Source organism: Heterocephalus glaber, unplaced genomic scaffold, assembly GCF_053883595.1.
Source record: "Heterocephalus glaber isolate CG9 unplaced genomic scaffold, H.glaber_assembly_v1.0 deba00001532, whole genome shotgun sequence".
Taxonomy (NCBI): Eukaryota; Metazoa; Chordata; class Mammalia; order Rodentia; family Bathyergidae; genus Heterocephalus; species Heterocephalus glaber.
The window spans coordinates 33,506,180-33,521,459 of record NW_028258330.1 but is presented as its reverse complement, the minus strand read 5'-3'; the positions used below and the strand labels follow the sequence as shown (position 1 = coordinate 33,521,459).

Genomic DNA, 15,280 nt, shown 5'->3' with positions numbered 1-15,280 from the left:
CCTTATCATTTATTATTTTTATTAACAAATGCAGTGTACACTAATATACATTTGTGGTAATTATATCCAAAGACTGTGTGCATGTATCTGAACGTGAATATATAAATTTTAGTGGAAGAAAGACAAGGGTAGAAGTCTCATATTGAATAATTTATACACAAACAAAATTTATGCACAGTTTTTATACAAAGGCTGTGTAAGCACTTACATCCTTAAAACATGAAATCAGAAAAAGCAAGAGAAATGAAAAATTCTGTATTTTTTTAGAACAGTGGCTCAAAAAATGGTGTTCTGCTTGAAGAGAATTAACTTTAATTTTTAGATAATCCAGTCCAAGTTTTATAGTATTAGTAGACACACCAATCAAGTAAATTAATAGCATTTTATGAATATAAACTACAAAATATTCCAATGCTTTTTAATTTCCTTTTCATACAATCATATTTTCTTAAAGGTGGTTGGCTTAACTACCTCTCTCTTTTTTGGAAAAGTTTTCGCATTTTATGGTGATCAAGTAATTCATAAGTCTATGTCCTTGGTTTGTTTACACTTTGCAGTAGAGTACTTTAGAGTACACAGAGGAGGTGGAAAACAAATCCCCAACACTTACTCGTTCATGGGGGTGGGGCTTTATCACAATAAAGCAATGCTGCTGGATGTTGCAGGTCTATGGTGGGAATTCTTTGCTTAACGAATACTTGAACTCAGAATATATGAAGAAATCTGTGTGACTTTTTTGTTTCATTTTTTCAAAGAAATTTATTTAAACATGCTCAAGAAACATGGAAAGACATAATCTCACACATGTCTCAGAGTTCTACCTCATGTGCTTCTCAGAGAATGCAGTCCTGCAGCCCATCCTGTTTGGACTATTCCTGTCCATGTACCTGGTCACAGTGCTTGGGAACCTGCTCATCATCCTGGCTGTCAGCTCTGACTCCAACCTCCACACCCCCATGTACTTCTTCCTCTCCAACTTGTCCTTGGCTGACACATGTTTCATCTCCACCACGGTCCCAAAGATGATTGTGGACATCTCAACTCAGAGCAGAGTCATCACCTATACAGATTGCCTGACACAGGTGTCTCTTTTTCTCCTTTTTGCATGTATGGATGACATACTTCTAACTCTGATGGTCTATGACCACTTTGTGGCCATTTGCCACCCCCTGCATTATGCACTCCTTATGAACCCTCACCGCTGTTTCTTATTACTTTTGCTGTCAGTCTTTCTTAGCCTTTTAGACTCCCAGTTGCACAATTTAGTTGCCTTACAAATTACTTGTTTCAAAGATGTGGACATTCCTAGTTTCTTTTGTGACCCTTCTCAACTCCTTGACCTTTCATGTTCTGATACCTTAATCAAAATCTTAGTCACATACATGGTAGGTATCCTGTATGGATTTTTCCCCACATCAGGGATCATTTTCTTCTACTGTAAAATTGTTTCTGCCATTCTGAAAATCCCATCATCTAGAGGGAGGTACAAAGCCTTTTCTACCTGTGGTTGCCACCTGTCAGTTGTTTGCTTATTTTATGGAACAGGCATTGGAACCTATCTTGGTGCAGCCATGTCACATACTCCAAGCAAGGGCATGCTCGCCTCACTGATGTACACTGTCATCACCCCTATGCTAAATCCCTTCATTTACAGCCTGAGGAACAGAGACATTCTTAGAAAGCTGAAGAGGCTCCCCCTGTGGAAAATCTAATCCCAGCATCTTTGCAATTTATTTGGAATGTAGTTTAGAAAATGTGATTAAAAAAAAATCCAAAACTTACCTCTAAATACTTCCTCCCTTGGTTTTATTTTTGCTTAAGTTTGATGTCTCTAACTTTATATGATGTTTCACTACAGTGTCATAGGAATTTGAGGGGTAGTATTTACTGTTCTTCATACAGGTACAAATATCAGTTGGGAAAGTGAAAAGTTTCTGGAGATGGGTAAGAGTGATATTTGCACACACAGAAAATTATGATATATGTAACTAAACTATGCACCTAAAATTGCTTTAAATGATACCTTTAGATATGTATATCTTTCCACAATGAACAATGGAAATAAAGAGCTGAGAATTTGACTTCAAAAGGAAAAAGAATTAATAAAGATAATAGTACTCTTAAGAATTCTGTGTAAAAGAAGACCCCAAATTTTTTGGAGACACTCATTTCTTAAGCTGTCACTGAATTTCACATACTTCAAAGATTGGAATAATATGGACAAATATGGATAATTATAATTTGTGTGCATAGAGATTTCAAGGTTATGTGATATGACATAAGCTGCCTATTCTTCTTGTGTTTTTTGACATCTTGAGATGTCTGTGTCTCCTCCTTCCTATTCGTGTAAAATTGGAAGCCCACTTTTGACATTGTCCATATCAATGCTCTGACCTGTCCTTGAGCTTATGTGGTCCTCAGGTAAATGAGGAGTGTGAGATATGTTTGGAAATTCCATAGTAGACACACAACCTAACTCAAAAAGTAGTGGGTGATGAAAGCAATATTGTAAACATTACTTCACAGCATGGAGATGTTTGGAGAGTGGGATAGGATGATTGTGCACAGTTTCAGCTCAGAGGACTGTGAATTGTATGCATTTGAATATTACAGATGACCCAAAATCTCAGTTAATGATTTTTTTCCTCCCATCCTGGTCCACCTCGCATAGACATCTAACTCATGGTAGCATACTATGGATGTCTGTAAACTATTGCCTCAGTATCTCAAAAGAATTATGATAGAGATGAGGAAGATGATGGTGAGGATGAAAATCACCATAATGTCATGAAGCAAAATTAGAAGATTTCCTTAATGGCAATATCTACATTATGTATTCTATGTAATTTATTTCATTTTTTGTGCACAATATTTCTCAGTAAAAGCTTCTATATTATTATTTTAAAAGGAAATGGGCACTGAATTTTTTGTAGTTTATTAGAGGTTTTTGGATAGAAAGTAGTGAAGAAACATTTGCACAAGTCTGTCTGATAACACACACAGGGCATTTTTCCAGGCAAATCCTGGTACACATTTCCTTTGACAATCCAAGCACCAATTTCTCTTTCCTGTCCCTCCAGGTAGGACTCATTTCTTACTGTATGTGGGGTACATAAGGGTGCCCAAGTGGATCGCTGTGGACAGAGGGATGAAGACAGGTGCATCTTCCTTTGAAATGATATCTAATTTAAGAAGGAAAGATCAAAGATTGGAAAGGTCTACAATGATTAATTTTGATCTCATGCCTGTGCCCTACTCCATGCTTTCCTTGAAGCTGTCCATATCCTGTTCCTCTCTTATAAATCACCCTTCTCAACATCGACAAGGGAAATCAACTCTGATTAGATTTTTCTCCAACCCCCAAAACTGTAAAGAGTTTAAGTTTCCCACATATAACAACATTGTAGACATAACAACCTCTGATGAAAACTTTATGACAGTTAAGAAACAATGATTTGTGGATCAGATACAGAGACTGACAACTTAATTTGGAATTTCGTCTCCATCCGTTACTCATATGTACAGTGTGGCAGATTGTTTTTGTCATTGATATCTGAATTCCTTTCTAGCTTATACTACTGTATTTAGCATTGTTCAAACATATAATGGATGATCCTCGAATTATTACTAGGTAATTAATATATAGTATAAGGCTAAAATTCAAAGAAGATATCATCTGTAGAATAAATGATAAAAAATTCAATTATAGGACATTCAAATAAAATATTCTGGTGACTCAACTTGTCATTTTCTTTTTTACATAATTTTGTATTTTTTTCTGCAAATATATGCATGCATTTACAGAACATTCATTTCTGACTCTGCAGTTTTTATCTCTATCCTGGCACATGAGAGTAAGTAAAAATAAAAATATTTGCTAAACAAGGTCCCAAGTTCAATCTCTGGTACCAAAAAACCCCAAAACAACAACAACAAAAAAGATACAGATTTAATAAAAGGCAAATACTAGTACTCCTTCAAAAAGGTAGAGTGAGCCTTTGTTCTTCTTTCCAGGTGTTATTCCACTCAGGCTATTAGACAGTGCCACTCACACCCAGGGTAGGTCTTTTCACACAGTCCATTCAGTAACAGCATGAACTATGCTAAGCCAATCAGTTGGAAATTTCTTTTTGATACCAGGGATTGAACTCAGGACCTTGCACTTGTGAGGCAGGCAGCAGAAGCACTGAGCTAAATATCTGGTTCAGCTGGGTATTTTTTACTCAAGTTTAAACAATGGTTAACTAACACACATGTAAACTAGACTTAATATGGACTTACTGATAAGAAACAATTTTCTTAATAATTTTCATTAAGATAACCTAATGATCTTCTAAATAATAATGTACACAATTGCTATTGCACTGAAATATAGTCTCTCTGTGAAGTACATAGAGCCACTTTAAATGCTTTCACTGAGGTACTGCATTATTAGATAAAAGGATGTTCTATAGCTTGTTTGGTCATTATTATGACAATATTTAAAAATATTCTTATTTCTCTCATCATTTTATGCAAGAGAAAAGTACCAGATAATATGTATGTGGGGGATGTGTGCTTGAATACAACAACTGAGGTATACTCAATTTTAATATTGATCACTTGAATTTTTCTCAATAAAAACAATCTTACTAGAAACATGATATTACTCTTAAAATATAAAAGAAAAATATTCCTGAATTTTGTCTAGTAATAATCCCTGTATGACTACTGATCAAGATATATGATTTAGCATAGAAAATATATCCACTTGGCTCCATTAGAAAAAAACTGGAAATGGGTGAATCAGCCTGCTGGAGATGGGTAGGTCTGCGCATGCCCTGCAAAGGTCCTGAGCCACATGGAACACGCCTAAATAGCCTGCTGCAGACAGGCAGGTCTGTGCATGCCATACCGAGGTCCCGAGTTGCACAGAAGAAACAGAATCACTCCGCTGAAGACAGGTAGCCACCTGTTTCCACACTATAAAGATGCAGAGGACACCAGACCACTAGAAAAAGGTACTGAGTCCCACTGCTCCTGGCCCAGAGGTAGGGGCTTCTGAGCCACCATTCCACTGTTCCTGGTCCAGAGGAAGGAGGTTCCAGGCCACCATCCCTCCCGCTGCTCCCAGCCCACAGGAAAGGTCTTTTAGGTCACCATCCCTACCGCTGCTCCCGGCCCCTGTCTCACCTCTCCCAGCTCAGAGGAGGTAAACCGTGCAGGCACTAACAGCAGCCTGCCCCAGTCAAAAGGAGAAAACACCTAAATAAGTCTCAAAACCAGACTTCCAGATCACCTACAGCAACCCCAAAGCAAAATGAGATGGAACACTCTGATACTCAAACACCTGAACCCACTGAACTGGCAACAAAAGGGGATCTGGAAAACATGAAATCAGAAATAATTTCTCAGATAACAAGAGAAATTGTGCATCTAGGGCAAGACATGATTAATAAATCTAGAGAGGAGCTCAGGAACATGATGGAATCCCAACATAGGAAACAAATGAAATCCATAAAAAAAGATGCAAATAGATTTCCAGGACATGAAAAACTCCATTGAATGTCTAAAAGGCAAAATGAGCCAATGTAAGGACAGAAACTCAGATATGGAAGCTAAGATTGCAATTAGTGACCAGGAAAAGAAAAAATGCTTCAGAATTATAAAGGAACATGAGAAATCAATCTAGCAGCTGCTACATGATGCAAAGAAGAATAACATAAGACTGATTGGGCTCAATGAAGAAACAGGAGAGAGTGGAGATGACATAAAAAATCTCTTCACAGAAATGATGGCAGAAAAGTTCCCAAACAGGGGAAAAGAGCTTGACATACAGATAAGTGAGGCATATAGGAATCCAAATAGCCTTGATCAAAAAACATCTACACATAGGCATATAATTGTTAAGATTCCAGAAACTCAACAGAAGAACAAAGTTCTACAAGCAGTTAGAGAAAAGAAACAAATCATATACAAAGGAAAGTCCATCAGAATCACAGCAGATTTCTCAACACAAACCATCAAGGCAAGAAGAGCTTGGAGTGACATATTCCAAGCCCTAAAACAGCCTCCAACCCAGATTGATGTACCCTGCAAAACTATCTTTTAAAATGGATGGAGAAATAAGACACTTTCATGACAAAGAGCACCTTAGGAATTTTGGGAATATCAAACCAGCACTCCAAAGAATTTTACACAATATCCTAGGAACAGATATGGAGGATCACAACCCCAGGAAGCAAAACAGAATGAACCCATCTGGCATGACAAGAAATTAAATGTAAAGGATGAGAACCCAACAAAAAGAAAAGGCATGGCAATGACAAGTCAATATGTTTCAGTTATAACCATCAATGTTAATGGTCTCAATTCACCAATCAAAAGAAATACACTGGCAGAATGGGTCAAGAAGCAAAATCCAACAATATGCTGCATACAAGAAACACACTTAATTCAAAAGGAAACTCATAGACTGAAAGTGAAAGGGTGGAAAACAATACTCCATGTGAAAGGAACATGAAAATAAGCAGGAGAAGCTATCCTCATTGCAGATCAAGTAGATTTCAAACCAACACTGATTAAGAGAGATGAAGAAGGACACTACATCCTTGTAAAGGGAAGAATCCAAGAGGAAGAGATGACAATCATAAATATCTATGCACCAAACACTAGTGCACCCAACTTCATAAACAAATACTAACGGACATGAAAAGTCATATATGCACTAATACAATTGTAGTGGGGGACCTCAACACCCCACTGTCACAAATAGATAGATCAACTAGACTAAAAATAAGTAATGAAATACTAGAACGCAACTGAACTCTTGAATAAATGAACTTAACAGATGTTTACAGAGTGTTCCACCCCACAAAATCAGAATACACATTCTTCTCAGCTGCACATGGGTCATTCTCAAAAATAGACCACATTCCCACACATAGAACATGTTTAAGTAAGTGCAAAGGAATTGAAGTTATCCCCTGTATATTGTCAGTCCATAGTGTGATGAAATTGAGGTACATAGCAAAAGAAACTCAAAAAATTTCATAAACATGTGGAAATTGAACAACACTCTTCTGAATAACCAATGGGTCACAGAGGAAATTAAAGAAGAAATCAGACAGTTCCTTCAATTAAATGACAATGAAAATGCAACATATCTGAATCTATGGGATGCAGTGAAAGCAGTCTTATGAGGAAAATTCATAGCAGTGAATATGGATATTAGGAAAACAGAATGAGCTCAATTAAACAACCTGATGATGAACCTCAAGCTTGTAGAAGAAGAACAGCAGCGCAACTCCAAATCTCATAGAAGGGAGGAAATTATAAAGATCGAGGAGAAATCAATGCAATGGAGACTAAGAGAACGATACAAAAAATCAATGAAGCCAAGAGTTTGTTCTTTGAAAGAATCAACAAAATTGACAAACCCTTAGCCAACTTTGCCAGAAAAAGGAAAGAAAAGGCCCAAATCCATGCAATTAGGAATGAAAATGGTGAAATTACAACATACCCAGCAGAAATACAGAGGATCATCAATACCTACTTCCAGAACCTATACGTCAATAAGATGGACAACACAGAAGAAATGCACAGATTCCTAGATATATATGACTTACCGAAGTTGAACGAAGAAGACCTAAAAATTCTGAACAACCCAATATCAACCACTGAAATTGAAAAAGTAATTAAAAACTTATCAACTAAGAAAAACCCAGGCCCTGATGGTTTCATTGCTGAATTCTACAAGACATTTAGGGAGGAAATGCTGCCACTACTGTTTAACCTCTTCAGGGAAATTGAAAAGGAAGCAATACTCCCAAACACATTCCTGGAAGCAAGCATTACCTTGATCCCCAAAGCAGAGAAAGACCCAGCTGAATAAGAGAACTATAGGTCAACCTCACTAATGAACATAGATGCAGAAATCCTCAATAAGATCCTGGCAAACAGAATGCAGAAGATCATGAAGCTCATACACCCTGATCAAGTGGGATTCATCCCAGGGAAGCAGGGATGTTTCAATATATGAAAATCAATCAATGAAATGCACTATATCAATAGAACCAAGGACAAAAACCATATGATTATCTCCATAGATGCAGAAAAAGCATTTGACAAAATTAAATATGCATTTATGACAAAAACCCTACAAAAAATTGGAATAGATGGTCTCTACTTCAAAATGATAGAAGACATCTATGAAAAACCAACAGCCAATATTATAAACTAAATGGTCAAAAACTGAAATCCTTGACAGTAAAATCAGAAGCAAGACAAGGATGTCCACTATCACCACTCTTGTTCAATATAGTTCTGGAAACATTATCCATGGCAATTAGACAAGAGAAAGAAATAAAAGGAATAAAGATAGGTAATGAAGAAGTCCAATTGTCATTATTTACAGATGACATGATACTCTATATAGAAGACCCCAAGAACTCCACCAAAAGTCTTCTAGACTTAATAACCAAATTCAGTCAAGTAGCTGGTAACAAGGTCAACACAAAAATCAATAGCTTTCTTCTATGCCAATGACAGACTCACTGAGAGGGAAATAGGGGAAATAATTGCTTTCACAATAGCATCCAAAAAACTGAAATACCTAGGAATCAACCTAACAAATGTAATCAAAGACGTCTTCTCTGAAAACTATGGCACTCTGAAAAGAGAGATTGAAGATGATATCAGAAAATGGACAGACATCCCCTGCTCCTGGGTAGGAAGCATTAATATAGTGAAAATGGCCATATTTCCAAAAGTGCTATATAGATTCAATGCAATTTCAATTGAGATCCCAGCAGCATACTTTTTGGACCTTGAGAAAACAATCCAAAAATTCATTTGCAACAAGAAGAGACCCAGAATAGCAAAAGCAATTCTAGGTAACAGAGACATGGCAGGGGGTATCACAATCCCCAACTTGCAACTATACTACAAAGCTACTGTGATAAAAACAGCATGGTACTGGCAAAGAAGCAGACTTGAGGACCAGTAGAACAGATTAGAAGATGCAGAAACAATGCCAGACACACTCAGCCATCTCATGTTCAATAAAGGAGCCAAAAACCCTCATTGGAGGAAAGATAGCTTCTTTAATAAATGATGCTGGAAAAATTGGACTTCAACTTGCCAAAGATTAAAACTAGACCTGTATCTCTCACCATCCACTAAACTTAAAGTAAAATGGACTAAAGATCTAAATATTAAAATAGAAACTCTGAACCAGTTGGACCAGAGGTCAGGTAGAACCCTTGAAGACATCGGTGTAGGAAAAGGTTTCATGAACAAAAACTCTGTTGCCCATGAACTAGCACAAACAATCAACAAGTGGGATCTCTTCTTATTAAAAGGCTTCTGCACAGCTAGAGAAACCACCAGCAGTGTGGAGACAACCCACAATGTGGGAAAAATATTCACCTGCTCTTCCTCAGACAAAGTTCTACTATCTCGAATCTATAAAGAACTTAAAAAGATCAGATCTCCCAAATTTAAAGACCCAATCTGAAAATGGGCATCTGAAATGAACAAACATTTCTCAGACAAAGAAGTAGAAATAGGAAATAAATACATGAAAAAATGTTCAACATCACTGGTCATTCGAGAGATGCAAATGAAACCAATGCTGAGATTCCACTTCACTCCAGAAAGAATGGCTGCTATCATGAAATCAACCAATAACAAATGCTGGTGGGGCTGTGAGGAAATAGGAACACTGCTCCACTGCTGGTGGGAGTGTAGACTGGTGCAAACACTGTGGAAATCAGTATGGAGGTACCTCAAAGAACTAGGACTGGAAGTCCCATTTGACCCCGCTATTCCACTGTTGGGGATCTTCCCCAAAGAATTAAAAGAATCATACTACAGTGATATATGTGCACCCATGTTCATAGCAGCACAGTTTGTAATAGCTAAAAGTTGGAAACAGCCCAAATGCCCATCAACTGGAGACTGGATAAAGAAAATGTGTTTTTTTCTATAAAATGGAGTACTACTCAGCCATAAAAAATGAGAAATTAGATACATTTGTAGCTAAGTGGATGCACATTGAGGCCATACTCTTAAGTGAAATAAATAGGACACACATGTGTAAATACCAAATAGTTCCTCTGGTGTGAGAAACTGAAAGTGTAAATAAGGACTAAATGTATAATAGATAATGTGAAATGGGAAGAAAAGGGGCAAAGGGGAAAGAAGTGGGAGGGCTAGGGGAAAGGATAGAAGGGAATAGGATTAATATGAGAAAATGGAAAAATATTAACAAAATCTTTGTAAATATGGAAGAATGGAGGGGTTGAAGGAAGGGCTGGTTAAGGGTGAAAAATAAGAACCAAGAGAGACTATGTAAAGGTGCAAATTTCCAATGGCGAATGTCATTATATTGTATACCTAAAATATACAAATGATTAGAATGAATAATCGATAATCCAAAATATGAAGAAAAGGTCCAAAGGGTTAGGGGTAGTGTGAGGGCCAGAGGAAAGGAAAGAAGGGAAAGGAAAAATGATGAGAATTGGAAAAAATGGAAGTAAATTGTTTGTAAATAGGGAAGGGTGGAGGGTGTGAAGGGAGGGCTAGAAATGGGGAAAAAATAAGAACCAAGATGCATTATGTAAAGGTACAATTCCCAATGAGAAATGTAATTGTGTTGTATACCTACAATGTACCAATAAAAGAATTTAATAACAAAAAAACCAGAAAAACCTGAATCCTGGAGTGAGAGTCAAGAAATTAATATATTAGACATGTACTATTTATTTGTTACTAAATGTACAGTATGTAAATCTTTGCACCCTTCTCTGCTATTACTGCTTGATGTCAATATGGATAGAATTACCCAGATCCACAACATTTGTGCACGTAAATATAATTTATAATTTAAATATTTAGTTGCTATTGCTTTTTTTTCTAGTAAAGTACTCTATCTTCATACAAGTAGCATGTTTTTTATTAGATAAAACTGTAAACTGGGACTGAGGTGTGAGATGATGCAAAATGCTAAAATATTCCTCACTGCAATTCACAATATTACACCCTTCTCCTTATGGATATTTTAGTTTTACACCCAGAAAAATCTTTTAATAATTTAATGTTTTAGCGTTTGCTAAATGAAGACACAATCACTATGTGTCTGCAATGTAGACACAAACCAGAGTATTTTATCTTGTTTCAAGCTCCATGGGATATTCCTAACAGAGATGAAGGTGCATGTAGGAAAGTATCAGTCTATAGTAGCTATAGTGATTATGTTCACTTACTGTGAGCCAACGAAGGGTCTACACTGTGTTTAATAGAGATTTTTACTTTTAGGAATGTGATAGGATCTGAGAGGTCATACATGAAAGTTAGTCATTTTGTTCCAAATACACACATATCATCATAAAAATACCCCCACAAAAGGCCCACATAGGAAAATGAAGACAACAACTCCAGCTCCAAGCCATTTTGATTATGACATGCAATTGACTCTTTTAACATTAGTTTTATTAATAGTAACTAAATTGAATTTAGGCTCATATTAAACATGTAACATCTATTAATAACTGGAGGAGCATTTGTTATCCATTTAACCAATACTCAACACAGTTGTACCAAATAGAAATAAACTTCAATGATAGTGCTGAGTCTCAGAGATACAAATAACCTGCACGATGTTAAAGAAATAATGATTGTAAGCAGGATTAAACATTAAAATATTGATCCCTGTGCTTGAGTAACATAACTTTTTCTATGTTTCCAAACCGTTTGAATACTTCCAGCAGAGGTACCAGAGATCTACATCACACTGCTGTCCGAGGAATATTAAACACTTTCCAGTTTCCTGAGCAGGAATGAAATTAAACCCTGAGTTGATTACTCTTGTTGAGTTTGAGAAGAATGAATAAAAGATTGGAAAATCATGTGGACAGCTTCTGGAAAAGTGTAGAGTGCAGAACAAGAATTAGGTCAGTTTTAATAATTGCGGACCTATTCTATCTTTGCCCCTCATCTCAGAAATCCACCTACAGTGGAAGCAGTAGGTGTCACTTCTCCTTTCTCCTGTCATCTACTTGGAATTCAAAATTGTAGAGTATAGTGAGGGTCCCTTCCTGTAGAGACAGGTAAGAGAGTTGGGTGCCTGTATTGTCAATGAAAAGATGTGCAGGAATTGAATGTCAAGATGCCCATTGTGTGTTATCAGATGGGCTTATGGAAGCACATCTTCCCTCTTTTCTACCCAGCATACTGTAATTCATTACACAAAAATACTGTACTCCTTTTTTAAACTTTCGAATAAAATGATATGAGCTTAACCTTGAGAAACATTTTACAGATAAAATGAAACAATTTACAGGAACACAGAAGTTGGAGGATGCCATTTAGAAATCTCTCAGTATTGGTTCACAATGCTGTGATTGTCCTCATCATTACTCATAATCGTTTTATGGTGCTCAGTAAGCAGTTTATAGATATCCACAATGTACAATCAGTGATTAGATGTCTATGAGGAGCAGAACCAGTGTGGGAATAAAGAAAAACCAACTGAAATGCTTAGTTCTTTATGAAAATCAAGTTTAAACTTCAAAGTACTACTAGTTAAAGCTGTGGACAGTCCAGTCATTCTTTCTCACTATCCACTTTTATGTATGTGTTCACGGTGGGAAACAATGGTTACAATATTCCTTTCTCCATCCATCATCTACCTCAACACATACTAAGTCTCTGGCTCCCCTGGGTTCTGTCTAAAGCAATGAATCCCATACTACTCATCTGCCTGAATTCCACAGAAAGCTCTAAATAAACTCAGGGAATCAACCATGTCAGATATGAGCTTTCTATTGCAGAAAACTATCATAATATGTAGCAATGATGCCAATGGGAATGGAACAAATGAAATGAAGGGCTGGAGGAATGGATGAGTATCGAATATTTTATGACCTTAGAGGCTCATTGCACGCTGTTACTTGCTACCTAAATTTAATCATGTTATTGAAATCTTTAACTTCTGAAATTAAAGTTGATGAAAAAAGAGAAAAAAGGTTCACAAAAGACTGGGTCCTTCCTTTACTCAGAAGAAATTCCAAGTGTACTATTTGATGTTATTCCTTAAAAAAAAAGTTCCTAATTGGAAGTGAGGGAGAACCTTTGTAATCCTAGCACTTGGTTGGCTGAGACAGGAGGATCATCATGAGCTCAAGGCAAGAATGGATTATATAACGAGTTCAAGGCCAGAGTAAAATATAGTGAGAACCTGTCTAAAGAAAAAAAAAACTCAAAATTTTATTTTCATTGTTCATTGTGGTTATATATAAATAACTAAATATATCATTTAACTACCTTTAAGTATAGATTGATAATATTAATGACAGTATCTTTTGTGCAAACATTACTCTTTCCCACCTTCAGAAAATTTTTATCTTCCCTCCTGAAAACTTGCACTCATATGAAAAACCCTAAATTCCACCAGTGCCTCTTCAGTTATGAGCCTAATATGAAACACTAAGTGTCTAAACTAATGTGACAAAAGAGACAGTATTTATAGGAGAATTTTGGGTGTATAATTTCTCCACATTTTCAAACCTACATTCAAAATGAATTCCAAATGTCCTGGGGTTAAACTCTCCAACTGCGGAGGCTCTTTAGGGTGTTGTTAATGTCTCTGTTCCTCAGGCTGTAGATGAATGGATTCAGCATAGGGGTGACCACTGTGTACATCAATGAAGCCACCATGCCTTTGCTGGGAGAATATGACACAGCTGAACCAATGTAAGTCCCAGTGCCTGTTCCATAAAACAAGCAAACAATTGACAGATGAGAACTACAGGTAGCAAAGGCTTTGTATCTCCCACCAGATGATGGTATTTTGAGAATGGAAGAAACAATTTTATAGTAAGAGAAAATGATCCCTAACATGGGCAAAAAGCCAAATATGGCACCAACAAAATATGTGGCCACAGTTTTGATTAAGGTATCAGAACATGAAAGGCTAAAGACTTGAGAAGGATGACAGAAGAAATTAGCAATTTCCACATCCCAGAAGCAGGTAAAATTGCAAGGCAATTAAATTGTGTAGCTGGGAGGCCAAAAGGCTAACAAAGACTGAAAGCAAAAGCAACAAGACACAGATGTGAGGATTCATGATGACTCCATAGTGCAGGGGTTGGCAGATAGCCACAAACCGGTCATAGGCCATCACAGTCAGGAGCATGTCATCCATACATATAAATATAATAAAAAGAGACATCTGTGTCATGCAGCCCACATAGGAAATCACTCTGGTCTGAGTTAGTATGTCCACAATCATTTTTGGAACCGTGGTGGCGATGAAACAGATGTCAACAATAGACAGGTTGAAGAGAAAGAAGTACATGGGCATGTGGAGGTGGGAGTCAGAGCTGACCACAAGGATGATGAGCAGGTTCCCAAGTACTGTGACCAGGTACATGGACAGGAAGAGTCCAAGGAGGATGGGCTGCAAGTCTGGGTTCTCTGAGAAACCAATGAGATGGAATTCTGAGACATAGGTTAGATTATGTGCTTCCATAATGCTTGAATAACTTTTTAAAAATTCATCGGAAAAAAATGAAAGCAGAAAATAGCACATAAGACTCACTATAAGTAATAAATTCATATTTTCACATGCAAAGTGTTCCAATGTCATGTCTAAAACCTTTAGCCATATTGCTCCACTGTAAAATCCCTATTCTCGAGAACTCTTTAGTTATTAGATTATTTATTATCCACTTTTTTTCCGTACAAGCACACTTTACATTCTAGTTTACAAAAGTAGAACCTGAGAGTTTATAATTCTATATCCCAGTAAGATACTCCTAACTCTTAAAAAGTGAATAAATGATCCTATTAAAAGTAAATTAAGAAGCATTCAAATATACCTTATTCTTAAAAATAGTAAAAGATTCATTCCATAAATTGTCTATAATTACTATAATATCTAGGTTTTCATTGTCTGAACCTTAAAGTTAATTGTTAATAATCAAAATTCATAGTGTTGAGTCAGCTATCTCCCGGGAATTTTTTCATTGTTTTTTTGGTTTTCTGATGTTCACTTTTGAAGGATGTCAGATCTTGTTCAGTCTTTGTTGCTTATAAATTATTTAACATATTACATCTAAATTCATCCATTGTGAGCTCAAATTTGAGTAAGCAAGTACAAATGCATGTGTATAATTTTGACATAATAATTATGGATGTGGCATTAATGCATACCATACTTGTGAATGTTTAAGAATAGTAAGCTTTGAGAATATTTGACATTTTAAATTTCACATAGATTTATTTTAATCACTTTCTA

At 36.4% G+C, this 15,280-nt stretch overlaps 1 protein-coding gene and 1 pseudogene across 1 annotated transcript; one reads left to right on the top strand and one right to left on the bottom strand.

The window, feature by feature from the left end:
• The first annotated feature begins 782 nt into the window (after positions 1 to 782).
• Positions 783 to 1,712, top strand: LOC101718691 (olfactory receptor 7E24). Its single transcript, XM_004870710.3, has one exon. It carries the CDS (start codon positions 783 to 785, stop codon positions 1,710 to 1,712), a length of 930 nt encoding a protein of 309 aa, XP_004870767.3.
• Positions 1,713 to 13,581: 11,869 nt separating this feature from the next.
• LOC106008255 (olfactory receptor 7E24-like) lies at positions 13,582 to 14,512 on the bottom strand (annotated as a pseudogene).
• Positions 14,513 to 15,280: the final 768 nt, after the last annotated feature.

Excerpts from the sequence above, each read along its gene's own strand:
- LOC101718691 (XM_004870710.3), top strand. The coding sequence starts at position 783 with ATGGAAAGACATAATCTCACACATGTCTCAGAGTTCTACCTCATGTGC.